This window comes from Biomphalaria glabrata, chromosome 5 (assembly GCF_947242115.1).
Source record: "Biomphalaria glabrata chromosome 5, xgBioGlab47.1, whole genome shotgun sequence".
Taxonomy (NCBI): Eukaryota; Metazoa; Mollusca; class Gastropoda; family Planorbidae; genus Biomphalaria; species Biomphalaria glabrata.
This window is the reverse complement of record NC_074715.1, coordinates 16,256,482-16,281,375: the sequence shown is the minus strand read 5'-3', so window position 1 is coordinate 16,281,375 and position 24,894 is coordinate 16,256,482. Positions and strand designations below refer to the sequence as shown.

The 24,894-nt window shown below is 35.3% G+C and overlaps 2 protein-coding genes across 2 annotated transcripts in view; one reads left to right on the top strand and one right to left on the bottom strand.

Moving 5' to 3' along the window:
* LOC106074122 (glutamate receptor ionotropic, NMDA 3A-like) overlaps positions 1-24,894 on the bottom strand; it is a 177,335-nt gene that overhangs the window by 110,082 nt on the left and 42,359 nt on the right. Inside the window, exon 3 of the mRNA XM_056030168.1 lies at positions 1-11. This exon is cut by the window's left edge and continues 138 nt beyond it. Within this exon, the coding sequence (XP_055886143.1) occupies positions 1-11 (11 nt within the window). The remainder of the gene's footprint in view (positions 12-24,894) is intronic.
* Positions 1,267-9,782, top strand: LOC106064364 (acyl-coenzyme A diphosphatase NUDT19-like). The gene is made up of 3 exons (XM_056030169.1): positions 1,267-2,267; positions 5,842-6,049; positions 6,442-9,782. The coding sequence occupies exons 1-3, from the start codon at positions 1,461-1,463 to the stop codon at positions 6,669-6,671; spliced, it is 1,245 nt and encodes a 414-aa protein (XP_055886144.1). The 5' UTR covers positions 1,267-1,460; the 3' UTR covers positions 6,672-9,782.

Here is a 24,894-nt window from a genome sequence, read left to right as displayed (position 1 = left end):
GGGTTATGAAACTGGAAAGAAAAAAAAAACAAGATCTGTGAGAGATCTACATTAAAATAATTCCATTGTTTGTCTAAAAATATTCTAATGGCATCGGGTAGGGTATGAACCAGAGATCTACATTAAAATAATTCCATTGTTTGTCTACAAATATTCTAATGGCATCGGGTAGGGTATGAACCAGAGACCATCGGGACGACCGAACGACAGTCCAGAGCGCATACCCCATGACCATATTTATGCACTTGTCCACACTGTAAACTCTAGTTTAACCGTTTTAATATTTCAAAGTCAGGGGCGTAGCTAGGAATTTGCATTCATTTGGGGACTAGGGGGCTTAAACTCTTTGGGGCCCCTGCATTTTGCGTAATATTTAATATTTATTGTTAAAACCCCCCCCCCCACTCATTTGGGGCCCAACGCCAGCTATACCTCTGTTCAAAAGTATAAAAAAAATAAATCTAAATTTGACAATAAACAATCTTTATCTGGAACAGACTAGGTTGTTATATTATCACTTCAGATTTAATTAAAATCACAGATTTTAAAAATAAACTTCATATTCTTAACAAGAATAAGAAAACAGGCAGAAGACTGCCTACTCACTAATAACATTCTAAACAAAAACAAGTGAACACATTAAAACAAGGACTAGTAGCCCACTTAAACAAAACAAACAAAAGAAACAGAATATACGTCTTCAGGTATTTTCGCATGTAGACCCTATTCATCAGAGACTTGTAATTAATTAATAGACATTCAGGAACATTTTGCGCATTGTCTTCTAAGTCTAGATCTAGAATATCAATAACAATACAGTAGCAGCATTTTGAAATATCCTCAAATGAGGTCGAGCTTGAACAATAATTTTAACACTTAAACAATGATAAGACAAATTTAGGCTACAAAAAGATATTTCAATTTTATATCCTGCATTATGGATTATTGTACAGAGGTGGGCCTGAGTGCCCGTTTCCTCGACTTCATATTTGGTAAAACCTGGATTCAGTGCTGTATTGAACCTCATCACAAATAAAAGAAACCGATTTGTAGTTGTTACTTACAGAAACCTCATCCTTGTCATTATTTTTGTTACAATTTTATGTAGCTTTTTCACTTAGGACCCATGGACAAGTTTTGACTAAATAAAGGGGTCCCCGGGTCTTGAAATTTCGAGAACCATTGCACTGCTCTAAGAATCAGACCAAGACCCCGTTCTCCCCCCTTCACTGAAAAAAAACGTGAGTTATCTTCCCTTTGTTTACAAAATGGCTGCACCCTTAAAAATGCTAAAGTCTCAAAGTCCATGTTGCTATGTACTTGATTTAGGTCTAATTAATTAAATCTAGAAGACATATGCATCTAGATCTAGAGGATCTGGTAGTGTAGATGTTTTTAGGTTTTATTCTAGATCTACATTCATTTCATTCAATAAAATTCATACAAGTGACATAATCATAATGGCCGCTGTTTTGAAGCACTGGCGAGAAGCTGCAAGTCTAATACTTGTAACTTCGAACAGTGCCAGACTTGGCACACAACTGACTCAATTAAATTTAACTGCAGCCCATGATTCAGCTGCTAAACGTTTTAATAATGGCTCTAGTAAAAATGATGAAATTAATATTCAATCAGACGCAGGTGAAAATTTTGAAGTGCTGATGTTAAAACGAAGTAGTAAAAGTAAATTTATGCCCAATGTTTATATTTTTCCTGGGGGTGTTGCTGTAGACAGCGACTTTTCTTCAAAGTGGCTTTCTGTTTTCAACAAAATGGGTTCAGACATTTGCAAGAAAATGTTTGAGGCCATGTCCTCTAAGTCTTGTCAAGCTGCTCCAATGTTTACTCGTCAAAGGGATTCAGCTTTCACTTCTATTCCCTCAGAAGTAGCCTTCCGTATCTGTGCTATTAGAGAAACGTTTGAAGAGTCTGGAGTACTCTTGGTACAGCCAGCCAAGCAATTATCCTATCCTCCTGACTCAATATATAAAAGTAATGGTTCTTTAAGCACTGGATTGATACACGAAAATGTCACCCTTCTCAGCGATTGGCGTGATCGAGTAAATAGAGATCCAAATGAATTTCTATTAATGTGTCAGGAATTGGACTTAATACCAGAAGTCTGGTCACTGTTTGAATGGTCAAACTTTCTGACTCCCCCAAGAGACATGATGAGTAGCTATCGATTTGATACTATATTTTATGTGTGTTGTATTGACCATAAACCAAGAGCATCACATGATTTTGGTGAAACAGTGAATACTATAGTGAGTCAAAATTTAATTAATAATCACTAACATTTAGATATAGGGAACTGTTTCTCTATTCATGATTGACCTTTCTTTCTTTTGTCAATTTATGATAATACATTATAGAATTCAAAAAGTTTTAATATAATATATATAATATATATTACTGGTATTATATATATATATATTATATATAAATATTCTATTTCAATACTCTATAATATTGGGTTCTATTTTTTTCTTAGCTTCAGATATAAATAGAAAGTCACCAAAAATATGAAATTATGTCAATCACTAAATGATAATAATTTCTCACAGAAAAAAGTATGCAACTTAGAAATCAATAACCCTAGAAAGCTAAATTTATATTCCTTATTCCTGACATAAGAAAATTGTCATTTTTGATATGATATATCCAACTATCGATAATAAAAATCTAGGATAGTTGTGTCCCTTGTTAACTCTATGTCCTCTGTTACCTGTCATATCCTAAAGTGGTTCCAATTTTCCACTGGTAACTGGGAAAAGCTACCCCTCCCTCCAGCACACAATCTGTAAATATTTGGAATTTCTAGTATGACCCTTTTCATTAATACTCCAACTGGTGCTGTAGAGACTTGTTAGCATGAACTGCAGTGGGAAAGATATTTGTGTCTCTATGAAAGTCTTCTATCTGTATCTGTATGGTTCATGCTTTGTTCAGTTTCTATAAAGTAATAAAACACACTCAAATGTAGTCAATTCACTTTCATTCATTGACATTTAACTGTTTTCATCTCTTCCTGAATTCTTGTAAATCAACAAGATCCTCAACTTTTCAGGCACAACTCCATAGCTACAGGACACTAGCTGATTCTGGAGTTCATGACACTCATTTCAAAAATAATAAAAATATAATCCAACATACTTTTTTAGCCAGTGAATTATTGTATCTGTTACAATGCATTTCCTTAGACCATCAGTTTCAGGCTTAGAGTGGAAAAGATGTAATTTTCAAAGGCCCCAATTGAATTCCCCCTTCCTGGTCCCTACACTACATTTATTTTGGATTGTGTCCTCTAAAAAAAAGAAATACCAATTATTTTTTTATTAACTGTAATAATTTATTTGATCCATTTTGAATTTGCACATATACACATGCAGAAAAAAAACAAATAGACTCTAGATTTATGTTTCTGATGCAATTAGGCTAAAAAAAGGATGTAAGGCAGATTAAAAAGTCAACTTTGGAAAAAAAAAGAAAATATGCATTAAAAATACAGGAGGTAATTTTAGTGTTTGTTATTTCTATTTATGCTTTTTATATAGGCTGAAGAGTTTTAGGTAAATATAGAAAATAAAATACAAAGGTTTGATAGAAACCTTGTGGATTTTCGTAAATTGTGACATTTAGGTTGCAAATCTAAACATCTTAGCAAGCCCCTAAGAGGTAAAAGGAACCTGTGTACAAAATTTTATGTGAAAAAAATTGATAGTTTAAGAGATCTCCTGATAGGTACTTGAGTGTATTTGGTAAATATACATAAGATTGTAAAAAAAAAATTTGCAAACAAGTTTTGGAACCAGTTGAAATAAAGATATCACCAGAGCATCAATCAAGTACTTTTGTCAGGCAGTATTGTTTTGCATGGAAAAATTAAAAATTCCCCTAAAAAAATTCTAACAACTGATCATATAGTCCTTTGTAATAGAATTATAATAGAACTGTAGTAAGCTTATACAAAAGTTAATAGATGAAAAATATTCAGTATAAAAACAATCTTTTAGATGCTATATATTTTATTTTATACATAATCTATAATATGATATACAAAATTGAGATAATTAACTTCACCATTCTGGCCCAAATTAATTTTACTACATTTTTTTATAATAATGAGATATTAAATAAAACTGTATATATATATAAACATACATGGCTCCTTCCATCTTGGAAGACAATGGATACACCCAGATAAAACTTTAAAATTCTATGGGGCACCATTTCTTCCAATCCTTTCCTTTGTTCTTTTTCTATCAGCTAAGGGAATGTTCGGATATTACGTAACTTGAAAAATCATCTATTATACCCCCTCCCTTTTTTGTAACAAATCATAACAAGCCTCAAACCCCCCCCCCCAAGTATCAATAGAAATGATAGAAAAGTATAAACTTTTTTGGGTGGTTTGATGCCATAATCAGATTTTTGTATAAGAAATTGTGTGTCTGCTGGAAAACCTGTGGAGTTTTTGTTATATCTGCTCTTTTTTTTTTTTTCATCTTCATTTAATAAACATTTGATTTCATTTACATTCAACTGATTTTTGATGAAGGAAAAAAAAATTATGAACATACCATATATTGAGAAGTTTTCATGCTCCCTCTTGTTAAGTGATAAATATGTTAGAAAATGTTGTGTAGTTTTATTTCAATATATTACCAAGTCTAGAATGATATACAAACAGCCTTATCTGAGATTGTTATAAGAATCATCATCATCTTTCCTTTGCGTTCCTCATGGAACATAGGGCCGCAGTAAAACATGCCACTCTCAACGGTCTCTTGCTAGGTAATGGCTTCCCAGCTTGCACACTGCGTTGCCAAGTTCTTTTTGGTCTTCCTCTACTATAGGACCTTTCAAGCTCTGTTGTTATTGGCATCTTTTCTAAGGGTGTGACCATTCTATCTCCACTTTCTCTCTAAGATTTGCACCTCTATATTTTATGTCTACTCATCGTCCATAGTTTGCTGTTTTCTATTTTGTTGCACCAGTGTATTTATAGGATATTTCTCAGACATCTGTTGATGAATGTCTGTACTTTTTTTGTTATAAGAACGCTAGCAGGAATTTATAGCAGAAGAAATGTATGATGTGATGATGCAGAAATAAAAACAACTAATTGTAAGGTGACCTGATAAGATTGTTAGATCAGAGAAGAATAAATGTGGTACATGATCAAAACCCTGAAGAGAATCTTTTAAAGACAGTCCTAGCGATAAGCAGAATCTTTCTAGAGATAGAAAGATTCTGCTTAAGTCCAGACTTGATATGAAGAATGTAAAGAAGACCAAAATGTATCAAGGGCTGTAGAGCAAAATTTATATGGGCTGTAGAACAAAATTCATCTGGCCTGTTGATCCACAATTTATAATTTGCTTTTTGATAATTGCGGAATGCTGAAAAGTATGATATTTTAACAATACATTTCACAGTGGCTAAGAGGTTTCATTGATAGACCTACTGAACAGTTTTGAACATTGTCTTATTGATGGGTAGTCATAGATCTACCAGTAAAGGATGGCTGCCTGGTTAAGGGGTATGTGTGCTGGACTGTCTTTCGGTTGTCTCGATGGTCCTGGGTTCATACCCTGCCGCTGCTATTCCCTGTCATTCTGCAGGAGGTTTGGACAAGGAAGTAGATTATCTCAATTCTGAAGGAACATCCGAAACATGTAAAACTAGCAAAACATAATTCAAAATCATTTTATCTTTAATTGTTGAAAATACATATAAATGCATTGAATGTTTTCTGTTTTTAATTGAACTTGGTCTATTTGTCTCCATTTGAAATTACATTTAAAGTACTTTTAATATTTTAATTGTTTTCTTCAGTGGGGATCACCAAGTTCTATATTGTCAGCTTACTTCAGGCAGAAGTCTGGCTTGGCACCCCCACAGCTGTATGAATTAGCCAGGCTAATGAATTTTACCTCAACCAGTGACCTTTTGGACATTCTCTGTCAGCCAGAAAGGGACAGAGTAGAAAGATGGTGTCCCCTCACAGTCGCTTGCCAAGATGGTGTCTTATTTGTAATGCCAGGTAAAATTGTTACTTTACTTTTGTACTTTATTATTTTTTTAATCTTTCCAGATTTTTTTATAATAGAGCAATGTTTTATTTTTATTGCTTTTATGTATAGCATCTTTCATGGATTATATATATATTATAATTATATATATAATTGTAGCCTGTCCTTGTAGGCATTTTGAGAACCTCTGGTTCTTTCTGTATCTCAGAAATAAAAAAAAATACTACTTGTGTAGTTTTTGTACCTAATATATATATGTGAATCACATTTTTTCCTGTGATATACAAACATGAGGTTTGGTCTAATTTAAACAGTTCTATTAAATTTTGTTTCCTTTAAGTGAGGACCTTTACACTGACAAAGCTGACCTTACTACAGTTCTATTTTATTTTGTTACCTTTAGGTGATGACCTGTACCCTGACCAAGCTGACCTTATGTCTAAAAAGGAATATAAATTTGATGAGAGCATCGAAGCTCTAAATAGAAAGTTTCCTAAACATCACAGAATGTTTTATAAAGATCATGCCACAATGGGCTGTGTTGATTTCAATGTCACAATTAAACCCAGAAAAGGTCATGTGGTTCCACGGATAGACTTGCTGAATAAATTAAAGACAAGTTCTAATCTGTAGGTTTTTTTTTTGTTTTCTTTTTTTGTTGCTTGCTTGATATCTAACAGGAATAAGTTTTTATCTATTTTTTTTAGAGAAATTCTTTGTTATTTATGTTAATCAGGGATTTAAGTACTACACAGACTATTCTGATCAGAACATGAATAACATTTTGAAAACAAAATATTATTTGTATTATTTTCAGCAATTAGAATGTTTTCTCTTGTGCCTGGGCATTATATTAGTTTTTAAAAACTTTAATGTTATAATTAAGTGCTTCAAGTGTAATTGTATGATAAATGTATTATTGCTACTTTTTAAAAAACCATCTGTCCCGGAGAGTCTATAAATTTAGTGATTCTACTATTGTCAACTGGAAATATCCATTTGTAAGAAAATCTAAATTCTCTTGTTTGGTTTTATTCCAGTATTTTATGTGATTTTCTATTACTTATTGATTTTTGTTGTTGAAAATTTCTAGCAAAAAATAAATAAAAAATAACATCAAGAAAGATACCTATTCTAGTGTTGTTAAAAAAAAAGCATTTTAGTTTTGCATTTTTATTAGACTTGCAAATGTTCTATGAATAAACATTGGTGCCTATTTGAATTGGATATGGGGATTCCATGATAGCTTTTCATCCATTATAACTTTTTCAATATCTAAGGAATTGTTTTAGTCTATATTATTGGCTTAATGTGACTGCTGGAGTTGGGCTCATTTGTATTCATTTTTGGCTACTTTTTATAAATGTTTTTTTTTTTTTAGTAAAACAAAACATTAGATCTCTTTTTGTCTGGAACATAGTTTTTAAAAAATATTTCAGTCTCAATAAGAGGATGCTTATCGTCCAACTATGAATTCAAAGTTTAAAAACATTGAAAGTATTTACGAAATGTTTGTACCTGACTTGAAACAAAAAAAAAAAGAAAAAGCTTATCTAAGGGAAAGAAATCCACACTTATAGCTGTATATCTTAATAATGTAGAAGTTATTTCCCTTTTTAATATCAAACATCAATTAATTCACTAATTGGTAATGTTTTAAATTGATTCATGCTTTGTTAGGAACAATAAATAATTTTCTAAAGTTTCAACTTGATCCAAGAATGGATGTGGGATCTTACAGTATTGATATATATAGCTGTAAATGTGTAGTTCTTTCCCTTAAATATTTTTGCTTTGTTGTGATTGCTATTCCCTTTCCATTAAAAGCATTGTAGTGTTATATATTATAATTGATATACTTTATTATTAAGATTCAATGTTTTCTATAAAATGGTGCATACACTTATCAGTAAAATTTATTTAAGTCAGAGAAGGGGTAAAGGGGGCGCCAGGCACCATCGGTTTGTCACTGATTTAATTTAACAGGAATGTAGAGAATTCGGTCATTAGGTACTTGCGGTGCTTGTATGCAACAAAAGACAGGCTAAGCTCACACAGAACCAAAGGTTTAAATTTGATTTATGACATTGACATGTGTTATGGAATTTATGTGCGTGTTTATTATGTAACCATGAGAAAAGAAGAGCAGATGGTTTTGGTTGTGTAGGCTGACTGGATTCTGATGAAATCACAAGGTGGTATGTCATAATTGAAGTCAATATGAACTGGTGTGATAGTTGGAGGAGAGATCAGCAAGAGATGTGAGACAGACAAGACGTTATATCTTGTTTTAAATTATTTCATTTGTCTTTCTACATATATCTACTTTCAAGTTGAGTCTGCTTATATTTATAAATAAATGTTATATTCAGTTTTGTTTTAAAGGAAGCTTGTTCATGTCTATGTCAAGTTCTACGCTGAAAGTTTAATATGCCTTTATCTGTTTTATTATACTAACTATTAAGAGCTACAAACCAATAACCATCACATGTTGTCACATTCTTCTACAAAAATCAACACACTAACTGATAGTGGACTTTGAGCGCTGCAAACCAGTGCAACAATGCACCAATCTTCAATGTTTTACTGAACTATTCAAGCTAATGTTGAAATCATTGCCCACATGTTATATTGTAAAACAATTGGAGGCATAATAAGCTGCTTGGATTCCAAACCGAGGGGTTTCCATTTGAATTATAGTATTTGAAATTCTGGATTTTAAAGCGACTGAGTCCACCTAACTCTATTGAATGCCTAACAAACATTGGGAAAATAAATGCATTTGGTTGATGTGCTGGCCACATGGCACCCTTGTTAACCATCAGCTATAGAATCAGATGGGCTTTATATTATCTTCCCTTTATTTACTAAAAAGCATTGGGCCTTAAACCATATTGTCATTTCTACCACATCTCAAATGTCTGACACCTTAGACTCAACTAATAGACACTCAGTCCTTAAGTCCAGTAATAAACATTGCTTGAAATATTTTTGTTGTGTTTATAGACTACACACAGGGTGGTCTATCAAAGATTAGCTATACAACATATGTTCTGTCCATCCTTACTATTATACATTGTGAGTATCTAGCCATGCATCAATTGCAATTTACAACCCAATTATTTGTTGTTTTATGTTACTATTTTATGGTCAAATAAATGGCTTATTGGGATGGTTGACTGACTGATGCCTGTGTGTCATAAGTATAAAAGTTTATGTTATTCATTAAGTATTTGACTTGGCTGTTGTGATCAGAAAATATTATGTGAGAAATGTCTGTTGTTTTGTATGCCTCTTGTTACCTAGAACAATACTTTACATTTTGTTATTACATTTTATTGTCACTAATGGAAGGTCTTGCAATGTATACAACACTTGAGAATGAATTGAAACAATAGATATTGACATATGTGTGTGTGAGAGTGTGTATGTGTGTGTAAAGAACATTAAAATTCAAAACATTTGACTCAGTGATAAATTAAGTGATCTAAATAAAACAATGGAGGACATTGTTCTCTTGTGAAAGTTTTGTTTGAGTTGTCCTTTTAAAAGACACCAATCATAGAAGAATGTCATAGACATCACTGGTAGAGGAATGTACTGATACATTGAATTGTTCTTTTATAATTGCAAAAAAAAAAAGTTTGTAAATAAAAAACTCTAAAAAAATGTATTCCAATTTAAGACATTGTAGCATTATTTATTTTTATTAGTCAATTTTTTTTAATACATGGATTTACTGAACAGCTCATTCTTTTATGCAATAAATTGTTCTGTTATTTTTTGTGAGTGATTTATAAAGATCAGTAATAAAAAACATCAACAGGAAATTGTGTAGGATAAAAAAAAATTTTAGTTTTTGATCTGAATTTTAGTTGTTTTTTCTTTAATCAAAAGTGAAACGAGGAACTCAGCAGTTTCCCCAAAGTTGTATATGTATAACATTATCACCATTGAAGTTAAACTGGACCGACATTTTAACTGAAATAAAAACTGGCTATCAAATAGTAGGGTTATGTTTCAGGTTGATAGTAAGTTTTATTGTGTATTAAGTTTCAGTCATGTAATAAGTTGCAAGCATATAGTTAGTTTCAGGCCTACGTTTTAGTAATAGGCCTATACGTTTGTTTTATATAGAGTTTTAAAAGTTTCATCCATATATTAAGTTTCAGTTCTAAATAAGTTTTAGTTCTATAACAAGTTTTAGTCATAATAAGTTTCAGTTCTATAATAAGTTTCAGTCAAATAATAAATTTCTGTCGTATAATTAGTTTCAGCCATATAACTTTTTTTATATAATAAATTGATTAAGTTTTAATCATATAGTAAGTTTGAGTTTTATAAGTTTCAGTCAAATAATAAATTTCATTCATATTTTCAGTCTCAGACAAACAATACTTTCCAGTCAAATCTTTAGTTTTTAGGCAGACATTTTCTTGCAGACATTATGTTTTAGGGCATAAAGACTTAAAGTCAGTGGGATCTTGCTATGCCACATAGAAAAGTTCTAAACACGTTGACAGCTGTTTGGTGTGCACCCTGTCAAGCACTAAATATCCCATGATTCCCATCGTATGACCTCGACTAGCACCTTTGATAAGATGAAAGCTACGAGAGAAAAGTCTCAGAGTGGTCTGTGAAGTAGTCTATCGTTATATTTTTTGTTGCCCACGTAAGGTTAACCACTGCAGCCATCTGGCAATCCATTTAAGGCGAGGCGGCTATTACATTCAATATTCTATATAACAGTCTACAAACTGTAAAGACTGAGATCTATATAGTTATACAAATGTCTCTACAAATGTCTACCAGTAGGGTACTGGGACTGAACTGAGATGGGTTAAAACGCAGACCAATGTTCTTCTCTGTGTACTACTAAAGGCCTTCTGATCAGCAGCCACAGATGGAGAAGTTCTCCCTGAACACGTAAGATCTCACTGGCCTACTTTAGCTTATTGATTGGTCAGTCCTGCTGAACCGTTGACCAATTGAAACCCCTCCTTCTCTCTCTAAGAAAAGAAAAACGTATTCATCTCCCCTTCCTGTGCATAACATAAATCTAGCCCAATATATAGATAGATTTGAACTCTTAGGGGGGAAAAAGGGTCTGGAATCAGCTTGACCATCACGCTAAATTAATTTTATATTGCATCCATCTTCGTCCCTCATTTTTTAAATCTATTTTCACGAAAGGTCATGGTCACGTCTGATAGCCGTCTGTATGGACCGAACTTCATAAATTTGGATTGTATTTTCTCTCTATATATGGTCAGCATAATAAAGTAACGCGAAGAAAGAATTATTTTTTTTTGGGAAGGGAGGGGGGGGGGAGAGGCAGATACACTATTAAGGGGTGATATGACCGAGTTCTTTTCTCAATTCGAGGCCGGTCCTAGAGCCTCACTACAGGGCTCCAGACCAACAGAGCGATTAACGTTAAATGTGAAGCCCTAGGGGTTAAGCAGAAAGGTCATTAGAATCTGTGTTTGGAAGTCGTCTGCTGGGTTGGAGTGAAAGTCAAACAGGAACTAAGATGGGAGAGAGAGAGAGAGAGAACTAAGAGATGGGAGAGAGAGCAGAGAGAACTAAGATGGGAGAGAGAGAACTAAGATGGAGAGAGAACTAAGATGGGAGAGAGAGAACTAAGATGGGAGAGAGAGAAATAAGTTGGGAGAGAGGGAGGGAACTAAGATGAGAGAGAGAGAGAGAGAGAGAACTAAGATGGGAGAGAGAGAACTAATATGGGAGAGAGAGAACTAAGACGGGAGAGAGAACTAGGATGTGGGAGAGAACTAATATTGGGCAGAGAGAACTAAGATGGGAGAGAGACCTAAGATGGGAGAGAGAGAGCTAAGATGGGAGAGAGAACTAAGATGGAAGAGAGAGCTAAGATGGGAGAGAGAGCTAAGATTGGAGAGAGAACTAAAAAGGGAGAGAAAACTAAGATGGGAGAGAGAGAACTAAGATAAGAGAGAGAGAGCTAAGATAGGGGAGAGAGAACTAAGATGAGAGAGAGAGAACTAAGATAGGGGAGAGAGAACTAGGATCAGAGAGAGAACTAAGATGAGAGAGAACTAAGATGAGAGAGAGAACTAAGATGTGAGAGAGCACTAGGATGGGAGAGAGAACTAATATGAGAGAGAGAACTAAGATGAGAGAGAGAACTAAGATAGGGGAGAGAGAACTAGGATCAGAGAGAGAACTAAGCTGAGAGAGAACTAAGAGAGAGAACTAAGATGTGAGAGAGCACTAGGATGGGAGAGAGAACTAATATGAGAGAGAGAACTAAGATGAGAGAGAGAACTACGATGGGAGAGAGAGAACTAAGATGGGAGAGAGAACTAAGATGAGAGAGAGAGCACTAAGATGGGAGAGAGAGAACTAAGTTGAGAGAGAGAGCAGAGAGATGGTGACAATTAAGGATAGAGAGGAAGATAAAAAAAAAGACATAACACATAAGGCTAAAAGGAGAGAGGGAGAGAGACGGATGTTCAAGATGATGACTTTCTATTATACTTGATCATAAAAATCAACACAAAGACGACGGGGTCAGGAAATAGTGTTTTGTTTGGGGAAATGTTGTGACGGTTAAAGCCATGCTAAAGCCTATACATGGCTGTAAGTTAAATTTAACCAGGCACAAAAGATATGACTTGTGTAAGTTTAACCTGGCACTAATATGACTTGTGTAAGTTTAACAATGCCATTATATGATTTGTGCCAAGCAGAGGATGGCGGAGGGCAGGGTTCGAATCTTGAGCTTTCGTGTACGACATTGTAGTCTTGAACTTGTTTGCGCCACACAATAAGGCAGATATCCATCATGGTGATATTAGCCACCTTGGTATTAAACCTATTGAGCGACTAATGAAGAAAATATCAAAGACTACCGTACCCTTCTAAATCCAATTAGACCTGTTTCAATTGTTCATAAATTTTGCATATTTCAAGACTTAAATCTGTCAACCCCTAACATTTTCAATTTCGGAAGGCGCTGAATTCGAGACCCTGTTTTCAAACGCAGTTTTTCCACATCCACCACTATTTCCTTTTTGCATGTACTTCATTGAAAATCTGGCAAGTGTAGCTGTCATGAGCAGAAGTGAAAAATCAAACAACAACGTTTAGGTTTTGTTTCATTAACCTTAGCAGAAGTAGAAAGGAGAAAAATGTTTTTAAAAAATGGATCGGAAAACTGATGAACTAACTTTAAAATAATAGACAGAACATTAAAAAAATATATTCCTGGCCCTTTTTTTTCTTTAAATTCCTACTATTAGCTTACTTTCTGTTCACAGATGTAAAAAAAAGAAAGAAAAAAAAAAGTCATTTATTTGATACTAATGTGCGCACAAGTAGTGTGGTTGGGTAGCGAAAGTTAATAGAGCGAAGAGTTAGTAAAGCGGACTTGTGTGGGTTCGATCCTCATTCTTGCCAATATTGATTTAAATCCAATTGGATGTTTAATATACTAAATTATTTAATCATAAAATAAGAATTAATATTTTAAAAAATTAATAGTTTCATTTGCATTTCAATACCTCACCTCATTTAGTTTGGTTTTGGTGGAAAGAAATTTTCAGAATTGAGACTTTACAACATGCAAATCAGTTTTAGCAATAAATGTTGTCTTTTAAACCAAACAAAAATCTACAACTCTCCACAATTTTTTATTCATCAACAAAATAGTTTTTTTTTATCAAAATATATGAAATCTAAAATGAGCTTAAATCTAAATGATATTTCCTTAAAATTCTCGAATTCATATGTTTTGGCACACAACACAAAACATATATTTACAAAGTATAATATAAAACATTGTTGATAAAAAAGTGATCGTATCTAAACGATAATGTCTTTAAAAATTCTTTAATCTAAAAAGCGTTTCATTTTTTTTTAAATATCTCGAATCTAAACCACAAAAGTTCGGTCAACACGACGATAAACATTTGGTTTCAGATAGACCAAGTTTATAAGACAGAAAGCAGACTTTACAAATCGTCTGCTCAATAACTCATAGTAATCTCAGCAATAAAACCATACAGTCATAAAACTGGAAAGCTGTTCGTGTTGCATTATTTCATGAAGGCAAATAAAGTCATCAACTTCAGGATCTCCCAGACAAACAAAACGTGGAGGGGCAGAGCCCTAATTGTGTGTTTGGAAGAAGTCTGCGGAGTGATACAGTCCAGAGAGGCACTACTTATCCAATCAGCAAAACTCTGGCGTGAAAGCTCACGTCACATTCGAGTGATCGCTTTTCGTCTAGTGTTACATAATAGCACAGTTACTGTCTGGGTGTTGTCGACTCATGGCCCGTGGGTCTGTTTTGAGTGATCGGTCTAACAATGGGCTACATGAGCTTGTTGATTAAGAAATAGTGTCAAAAGTCCGGTTCTTTACAGGCAAGTGTTCTTTGACTGGTGACAGCGATAATGACAAGATTCATCCGATACTTGAATATTAAGTAATCTAGCGCTATTTTGTGAGTTAAAGTATATTTACATTACACATATAATCATAAAGAGATACGAGAAGGTACAGAAATAGCAATTAAAGGGGACTTACTGGGAAAAAGGAAAATGGAAAGTTAAAGAGTAAAGTGCCCCTTTCAGATGATGTAAAGCTCATATCTTTCTATAGCTGACGGTTAACAAAGATGGCGTGTGGTCAGCACCACTAACCGCCTTTATTTTCCTCAACTAATGTCAGGAACCCATTAGAGTTAAATGAACTCAAAGGTATCCTAAAAAATCTTCTATTCAAAATCTCATTGTACACCAGGATTCTACCGCGAGACTTGAAATTTCTCAGCAATGGAAAGACAGTAATAATGATAGAAAGACAGTCATAGAAATACAAAGAATGAAAAAAAGAGAAAAATCCAGAAAAAAAGGTGTAAAAAATGGAAGTACAGGGAGGCCCCACCTCAAGTAACTAGGCTCCCACTCTGAATTGGAGAAAGCCGGTGGTATTTACGTCCAATGTGATCAAAGGAGTGTGTTGCCTGTTGGTATAGGCTCTAATCTTTCTGCAGTCTTCAAATTTTGACACATTTTTGTTTAATCTGGACAAAGCAAATGAACGGACAAACGGACAGATAAAGGAAATTCATTTGAAGTGTGTAAAAAGCAACTAAATGTCCGATATGAAGTGACTTGGAACTTACTTTTAAAATTAAGACCTTCACACAGTGGACGGTCGTTGACTTGTAACACCAAACTGCTGTTAGACAACTAAACCGCTGTATGCGTATTATATTATAATAATATTTAACTTGTAAAACTTCAAATAACTTGAATAACTACATTGTGAACAAAAATAATTGTAAATTTTAATTCTATATAGACAAACTCAATTTGAGATGAAGTGAAATAAACTGATATTTCTACACATTTATCTCACCACCAACACATCATAGGCTATTAAAGCATCCTGGAGTATTCTGGCGTACTTCACACAGCTTACGATAGAGCTGCTTATCTTGCAGCATTCTACAAGACTAACATTAAAATAATGCTCTCTCACTCTTTCTATAACCAACAATAAACACTCCCTTTCCATATCACCCAGGAAACACAGAAACACACACACACACACTCCATAACACACAGGCACAAAGTATTGAAATTACAATGAACAGGATTCTATTGGTTTGTGATGAAGTCCTGACTTTTTTAATTCTTTTGGAAATTAGAGAGAAAGTTCCAATTATACTTTGACAAGTGCATAGCATCAAATCATTTGATTCTCTAGGACGGCGTTTAATTATATTGTTTCCTATTATTTTTGAAGAGACTTTTAGAGAAAAAAAATAGAGAGAGAGAGAGAGAGAGAAAGAAAGCAAGGGAAGAAATTAAGAGAGAGAAAGAGCGAGAGAAGAGGTTTAGAGACAAAGAGAGAGAGAGAGAGAAAAGAGAGAGAGAGAAAAGAGAGGGACATAGAGAGAATATTAAATCTGAACGAGTTATAACTTGAACATTATTGATTAATTTTTAGAGGGAGGGTTGAGGGGTAACTATTTCGTTTGTTATCATGAAACATTTTAAAGTTGGCATCAAGCGGCATCCCAAACTGCTTCCGGTTCATTTCTCTTGCTATGTCTTGAAGCTGGGTTAGAAGAACGTTCCTAATACCAAAAGGAGGGGGGGGGGGACATTTCTCAAAATTACTTACAATATAATATAAAATATAAGTTATGTTGAGAATACCCCCCCCCCCTTTTTTTTTTCACTTTTTTTTTCGCCCTAACCTCCCCTCTCACACTCTACCATTGTATTTCCCACGCCACTGTGACATTCAGAGCACAACAGAAGAACTAGACAAGTATGTCAGTATACACATTGTCCATCAAACTATTAAATCTTATGTCCAGGCTAACGCTGGTCAAACATAGAAAGAAGGGAGATTGGAAGAGCAAAGAAAAACAAATCGATTTCAATCAATCCCTTCCAAGTAAAACCCGACTGCTCGGACAGCATCTTCCATTTACCCCCCCCCCCCCAAAAAAAAAAAAAAAGAAAGACCGAGCGATGGTCATTGGCTGTTTGGTCACAGGGTTGACCATAATTTTTCGATGAAGTCTTTGGCTTTGAGACGACGTCAATAGTTTTCAATCTGGCCGACATAATCAACGACTTCAAAAAACTAGTTGACTGACAAATCTATGCTTTGATGATACTGGCTAGCTAGTTGACTGACAAATCTATGCTTTGATGATACTGGCTAGCTAGTTGACTGACAAATCTATGCTTTGATGATACTGGCTAGCTAGTTGACTGACAAATCTATGCTTTGATGATACTGGCTAGCTAGTTGACTGACAAATCTATGCTTTGATGATACTGGCTAGCTAGTTGACTGACAAATCTATGCTTTGATGATACTGGCTAGCTAGTTGACTGACAAATCTATGCTTTGATGATACTGCCTAGCTAGTTGACTGACAAATCTATGCTTTGATGATACTGGCTAGCTAGTTGACTGACAAATATATGCTTTGATGATACTGCCTAGCTAGTTGACTGACAAATCTATGCTTTGATGATACTGCCTAGCTAGTAGACTGACAAATCTATGCTTTGATGATACTGCCTAGCTAGTTGACTGACAAATCTATGCTTTGATGATACTGGCTAGCTAGATGACTGACAAATCTATGCTTTGATGATACTGGCTAGCTAGTTGACTGACAAATCTATGCTTTGATGATACTGGCTAGCTAGTTGACTGACAAATCTATGCTTTGATGATACTGCCTAGCTAGTTGACTGACAAATCTATGCTTTGATGATACTGGCTAGCTAGTTGACTGAAAAATCTATGCTTTGATGATACTGGCTAGCTAGTTGACTGACAAATCTATGCTTTGATGATACTGCCTAGCTAGTTGACTGACAAATCTATGCTTTGATGATACTGCCTAGCTAGTTGACTGACAAATCTATGCTTTGATGATACTGGCTAGCTAGTTGACTGACAAATCTATGCTTTGATGATACTGGATAGCTAGTTGACTGACAAATCTATGCTTTGATGATACTGGCTAGCTAGTTGACTGACAAATCTATGCTTTGATGATACTGGCTAGCTAGTTGACTGACAAATCTATGCTTTGATGATACTGGCTAGCTAGTTGACTGACAAATCTATGCTTTGATGATACTGGCTAGCTAGTTGACTGACAAATCTATGCTTTGATGATACTGGCTAGCTAGTTGACTGACAAATCTATGCTTTGATGATACTGGCTAGCTAGTTGACTGACAAATCTATGCTTTGATGATACTGGCTAGCTAGTTGACTGACAAATCTATGCTTTGATGATACTGGCTAGCTAGTTGACTGACAAATCTATGCTTTGATGATACTGGCTAGCTAGTTGACTGACAAATCTATGCTTTGATGATACTGGCTAGCTAGTTGACTGACAAATCTATGCTTTGATGATACTGGCTAGCTAGTTGACTGACAAATATATGCTTTGATGATACTGGCTAGCTAGTTGACTGACAAATCTATGCTTTGATGATACTGGCTAGCTAGTTGACTGACAAATCTATGCTTTGATGATACTGGCTAGCTAGTTGACTGACAAATCTATGCTTTGATGATACTGGCTAGCTAGTTGACTGACAAATCTATGCTTTGATGATACTGGCTAGCTAGTTGACTGACAAATATATGCTTTGATGATACTGGCTAGCTAGTTGACTGACAAATCTATGCTTTGATGATACTGGCTAGCTAGTTGACTGACAAATCTATGCTTTGATGATACTGGCTAGCTAGTTGACTGACAAATATATGCTTTGATGATACTGGCTAGCTAGTTGACTGACAAATCTATGCTTTGATGATACTGGCTAGCTAGTTGACTGACAAATCTATGCTTTGATGATACTGGCTAGCTAGTTGACTGACAAATCTATGCTTTGATGATACTGGCTAGCTAGTTGACTGACAAATCTATGCTTTGATGATACTGGCTAGCTAGTTGACTGACAAATATATGCTTTGATGATACTGGCTAGCTAGTTGACTGACAAATCTATGCTTTGATGATACTGGCTAGCTAGTTGACTGACAAATCTATGCTTTGATGATACTGGCTAGCAAAGGCGTAGGACGTAATTATCTTCTTTTTGTTTGTTTTTGAAGTAACGTCTGAAATATATAAGATAAGATAAGATTCCGAAGATTAAGGATGAGTGCAGTGTATCACATGGCAGCGCTAACCCAGTTGCGACTTACATTTTTTCCCATAACTGATACACACAAAGCCGGGAGATCTATTTAAGTGTTTATTGTAGTCTTATGTACTTGTCTTCTAAGGGGCACTTTCCTCTGGGCCTCAAATGTGTGTCCCTCGGCCTCCGTGAGAGCTTTCCAGTTCTTTCAGTTGCCAATCTGCTGCCAGCTACTTTCCTTCTATATCAGAGATGGTAATCAAATATAGTTTTTCATGGTACCGTTCATCTAGCTGCCCAAATATGTTTTCAATCATCTTGGCCATAGAGATAACCAACTGGTGTAAATCCGACTGTGTGTTATGTAACATTTAAAACAATCAGTAATTTTTGTTTGAAATTTCCCCGCCCTCTTTTGCCAGGTTGAAGAGGAAGGGTGCAATAGGCCAGGGCGCCAAATAATGTGATTGATTTAAAACTTGTATATGTTCTTTTTCCAAACTTGGGGGAGGAGGGTAGTCAGGAGGATGGGTGATGACGATAATATCTTGTAAGAGAAGGGAGTCGAAATGAACACACGATGTTTACTTTGAGAAACTTTATCTTCAGGAAGACTTCCTGGGGGGGGGGGAATCTGACCAACACTGGCATCAATCTCCATCTGATTCTGATGCTCAAAGAAATCATGTGACGGAGGATTCTGGAAATAGGCGGTTAGAAAGTGATGAGGGGGGGGGGAGTTTGGTGGAGGGTGTCGAGAGATCTTGTGGCATATTTAGAACTAGGAAGAATTAGGACGGCCCTTAGAGCACACCACGTGACCTGGGAGTTACATCACCAGATAGAAAACAGACGATGGCTTTTTGGCAAACGAAAAAAAAATGCATTTTTGGTTCCAAGTAAAAACAAGTTTGTGGATATTTCCGGTATCATGTCAAACAAAATTAAAAACCCCTTCGAGACTTTGAAACAAGCAATTTTTTTTGTGTTTTATGTACAATTTCAACAAGCCTATTCTATCGCCAACGTTTTAGTATGACTATTTTGGTGCTTAGAGAATAAATAACTTAGATTACATCATAGCTTAGATATAGAAATGTGAACTTGACATTAGAAACATAAGAAATGTTGAATACAGAATACGAGAATATATGTCAAGGACGCTAAGTTGAACGTCACTGTTGCCAACTAAATCAAAAAAGAATTGAGCTCTAATTTAGATCTATCTCAATGCGTGGAGGTCGATCTTCATATCAAATCTCCTTTCTTATCTCTAGTTCATTGCCCTTTGGTTTGAGTTGATAAGCTTCCAGACAAAGAGTGAAACTCTTAATGTTTCCACGCACTGAAACTATTTTGTCCTACAAACTGAAGAGATTCAAAAATTTGATTCTGCCGTGCTAAAAAGTGCTAGATCTACAATCTATCACACACATTAAAAAAAAAGCATAGCTTATCAACACTTTTAGTTTGTACACTGGAGACATCCAAAAGCTTGCTGTTTATAGTTTTACATCCATGTATGAAAATATCCAATAGAATAGTGCACATATAATGTATAAACTTGAGTAAAGTGAACATCGTCTGATAGATACAGTGTACTACCTGTATAATAGTGTTCATGCCCCTTTTTAGTTTAGCATAGACTAAATGACACCAAACAGTCAAATTACGACAGTCTTTAATCATAAACTAAATGAAAACATTCAGCAATACTGTTGATCCTCCTTGTTGATCCCTGACTCCTTGTTGATCCCTGACTCCTTGTTGATCCCTGAATCATTGTAGATCCCTGAATCCTTGTTGATCCCTGACTCCTTGTAGATCCCTGAATCCATGTTGATCCCTGACTCCTTGTTGATCCCTGACTCCTTGTTGATCCCTGACTCCTTGTTGATCCCTGATTCCTTGTCGATCCCTGACTCCTTTCTCTTGACCCATCATTCGATGACTTTCAACACATCGCCCGACAGACCAAACCACCCACCCTTCCCACCTCCCCCATCACCGTTTCCGATCAAATCACTTAATGACCACTCTGGCAGTATCTCCCAGTGACTGACCATGTCATTACATCCGGCCCGAGGCCATTAGTCAGTTTATTCCGGAGATGATAAGTCAGCTCTCTGTTTTGATAGGCCCTGGGCTGAGGTCTCATTCACTGTCTCGATAGACTTCTCCTTTTACGAGCTTTCTCTTGTCCTCGGACCGCCATTATTGTTGTTATTGTGTTTTATGTCTGTGATATAACAGAGTAGGAAAGGACGACGGAATCTCATTCTTTTTTTTTTTTCATCGATTTATTGGTCAGGGATCACCACCGACCTTATCACGTTGATCATTATATAATCTAACAAGTCGTCTGTTTCTATAGTGTGTCAGGAGTATATCCGAGTATATAATGTTAGGTTTTAGCGCGTGGGATCCGTACAGACTAAGGCATATTTATAATCCCATGTTTGTATTAGGTTTTGTAAACTTAACATTTAATAGGACTTGTTAAAGCTAATTCTTTTAGACAAAGACTAAGACGCTTTTATATTTCTTTTTTTTTATAAATGTGTTCTTATCTTATCTTATATATTACAGACGTTACTTCAAAAAAAAAAAAGATAATTAGGTCCTAAGCATTTCATGTGCCAATGTAGTCATGCATGTTAATCAATGACTTAAACTCTGCTAAGTCGTTGGTTTTCCTGGCTGATTCAAGGCAACCCATTTCATTCTCTAACGGCACTAGGGAAGAAAGAGCACATGTACGAATTTGTTCTAGCATAAGAAATAAGAAATGTGCCTCTATCTTTGTGTGATTATGTGATTTCATGGACTTGTTTCAATAAAAAAATAAGAGCACTATTCCAGAAAAGAGACCAGACACACCGTAGAAGTTGATTGAGTGACTTCATCCAGACTTCTTTGATCCTTTTCACGTTCTTTAGTCAATGAGTAGCGCTATAACACGACTCATAGAGATATTAAAAAAGAGAGAGAGAGAAAGTGAGAAGGAAAAGACTGCGGAAAAGACAGAAAGATAAGAAGACATAGAGAGGAGAAACAGAGAGATAGAGAGAGGAGAAACAAAGAGATAGAATTAAAAAGGTAAAAAAAAAAAAATTAATAAAATCAGAAAAAAGAAATAGAAAGACAAATGTCTGCTTGTCTGTTTGTGTGTGTGTTTTAGAGAGAGAGAGAGAAAGAGGAGTAGGGAAACAGAGAGACTGATAAAGAAAAAGAGAAATAGTAGAGGACAGAGAGAGAGAAAACGAAACAAAGAAAACATCGAGTCCTGTCGTCTGCAATTACTTCGCGCCTTGGCAAGACCTTTCCTCGTGTCCAGTCTACCAATGGTACACATCTCTAGGGGCTAACACAAAGTGATTAAACAGAGTTTGACCACTGGTCATTATGGGAGGAAATACGTAGAACAACACTGTACTCGGCACTTCATCGAATGATAGGAACGAAATATAGTTTAGGAAAGGGAAAGAGAGGTCAAGTGTTTGCTGTGAAAAACGGTCAATTTTATGGTCCATACTAATAATGTACAAATGTACAAATGTAATTGGTCAGTTAGGAAAACTTTGGAGTTGAGCTAATTCGCTTGCTAAAACGCCATATAATGCAGTTAGATGGACTTCATTTCTACTCAGAGCCTTTACTAAGTTTATCTGGGTTGAAATATTGTTAGAGGTTCACTAGGTTTATCTGGGTTGAAATATTGTCAGAGGTTCACTAGGTTTATCTGGGTTGAAATAGTGTCAGAGGTTGTGAACTTTTTCGTGACTATTACAAACTCTCCACGGCTGGACACGGATTTTGAAAACAGCTCGAACGTTTTGTCTAGAATTGTACAGATCATGTATATCCTTGAAATACAATTACCAACTAATTGTCCACATATATAAAACTCTGGGTTAACCGTTATAATTTTTTTGTTCTAATTATAAGCAGCTTAAAGTTTCATTTAGCTGCTTTAAACAAAGCTCTTAGCGGGAATTCCCGCACTCGACTCTGATGTTTCTTCGTATTCCTTAAAGAGTTGAATAAATCTATAGTCGTTCTTGAATATTTTGTGCATGGCCTTATGTAGAAATCTGCTGGACTGTAATAGAAGAACCTGACTGTGTGAGCTAATTGGAATGTATCCTTGTAGTATTGAATCATTACAAGGAATAAATAGAAAGAGAAAGTAAAGTCCAACATTAGCTTCACGAAGAAGTAATAGATTCATGAAGAAGTAATAGATTCATGAAGAAGTAATAGATTCATGAAGAAGTAATAGATTCATGAAAAAGTAATAGATTCATGAAGAAGTAATAGATTCATGAAGAAGTAATAGATTCATGAAGAAGTAATAGATTCATGAAGAAGTAATAGATTCATGAAGAAGTAATAGATTCATGAAGAAGTAATAGATTCATGAAGAAGTAATAGATTCATGAAGAAGTAATAGATTCATGAAGAAGTAATAGACTTAATAATTGTTGTTTTAAATTATGTCCCACTTATATAATAATAATATTAAAAAGATTTTTTTTTACAAAAGGTAAACATTTGGTTATGTGTTTGATCATTAAGACATCAAAGATTTGCTAATAGCAGATACATTTAATACAAGACTGCCAAAACTTATTTTAAAAATACCCAATAGAAACTTTATGGACTCATTCTCGAAACCTTCTGAAATTTCCCTACCTTGCTTGGACAGTTTGAGGCACTAAAATTCTATTCTCCCGCTGACCAGAAACTGCCCTTCTATTGACGGCCTATTGACTCCTACAGTGCTCTTCCTTTCGTTCTTGGCTGAGCCAAACGTCGGGGGGCGGGGGGTAATTGCACCATCATTATGACACGTCTTGTTGGAGAACTCTCACTAAAGCTGCGGGACAAACATTTGAGACTCAAAGAAAAGTCTTTATTGAAAACAGACACAGAAGACAGAAAGAAAACTTAAATAGACAGCCAGCGGACAACGGCTTTGTCTGCACGAGATGCGGGAAAATAAGCAGGTCGCAACTGGTTTACGTAGACCTGTGAAATACTGCACTCATCCTTAATCTTCCGAATCGAAGACATTAGAATTCATTATACGAATTATGAAAAATGTGATTATTAGTCTATTATTTCTCTCATCTTATAGGTCTACAAAATAATTAAAAAATCTAATCTTATTAAAGACGCTAGTTTAAAGAAGAAGATGTTTGTAAAATGTTTGTTTGTAAAATGTTTTACATGTTTCGGATGTTCCTTCAGAGTTGAAGATAGTTTACTTCCTAGTCCAAACCTCCCGCAGGACGACGGGGGATGGGAGCGGGCAGGGTTTGAACCCTCGACCGTCGATAAATCCGAACGACAGTCCAGCGCGCAAACCGCACGACCAGGCAGCCATCCTGATAGTGACCTTATATTAGTAGATCCATTCGTGCTTGGTAATTAGATACTTTAATTCTACCAATTTATTGATTATCATGACGGATTCAGAAGACCCATGCTCTAATGGTACTAGGCCAGAATCATATAAAATAAGAAATACTATTTTATCTTTGTGACTCTCTAAAAAACTTTTCATTGGGTTGTGATAAATACAGATTACTATCATGCTATGCCAACAGTTTTACATCCTGGATACTATAGAACTGAATATATTATTCCAGTGTTTCCCAAAGTTGGGTTCGCGTGCCCTCAGGGTCACGGGAAGACTTTGGAGGGGGTACACGTCGCACCTCATTAACTATGATGATATTTTAAATACCCATTCATTATGTTCTGTTAATAAATTAAAGTGTTGTTGGGGAGGGGGCGAGCTGTACTCAGCATTACAAAGATTATAAAAGGGGTACACATAGGTCAAAGGTTTGGGAAACACTGCAACATTCCAATCGTAAATTATTTGCATGTAGGGTTCTACATTTTTGCCAGTAAGTTCTAGCAGTATTTTTTTTTGTCTTGTTTTATCCTTTCGATCCAGAACTCGGGTCAAAGTTCAGACTAATCAACCAATGCACGAGCACGTCTCTGCCGTTTGGTCGTGGTCTGGAATAGAGTTACAGTCAGCAGTGGCGGTGTCAGAAGAGAACCCAGAGATATATTTTTTGTGTGTTCTGAAGAGACATAGGGGCAATGTGTTAGTTCTGTTCAAAGCCGCACAATGTCCTTTGTCAAAAGAA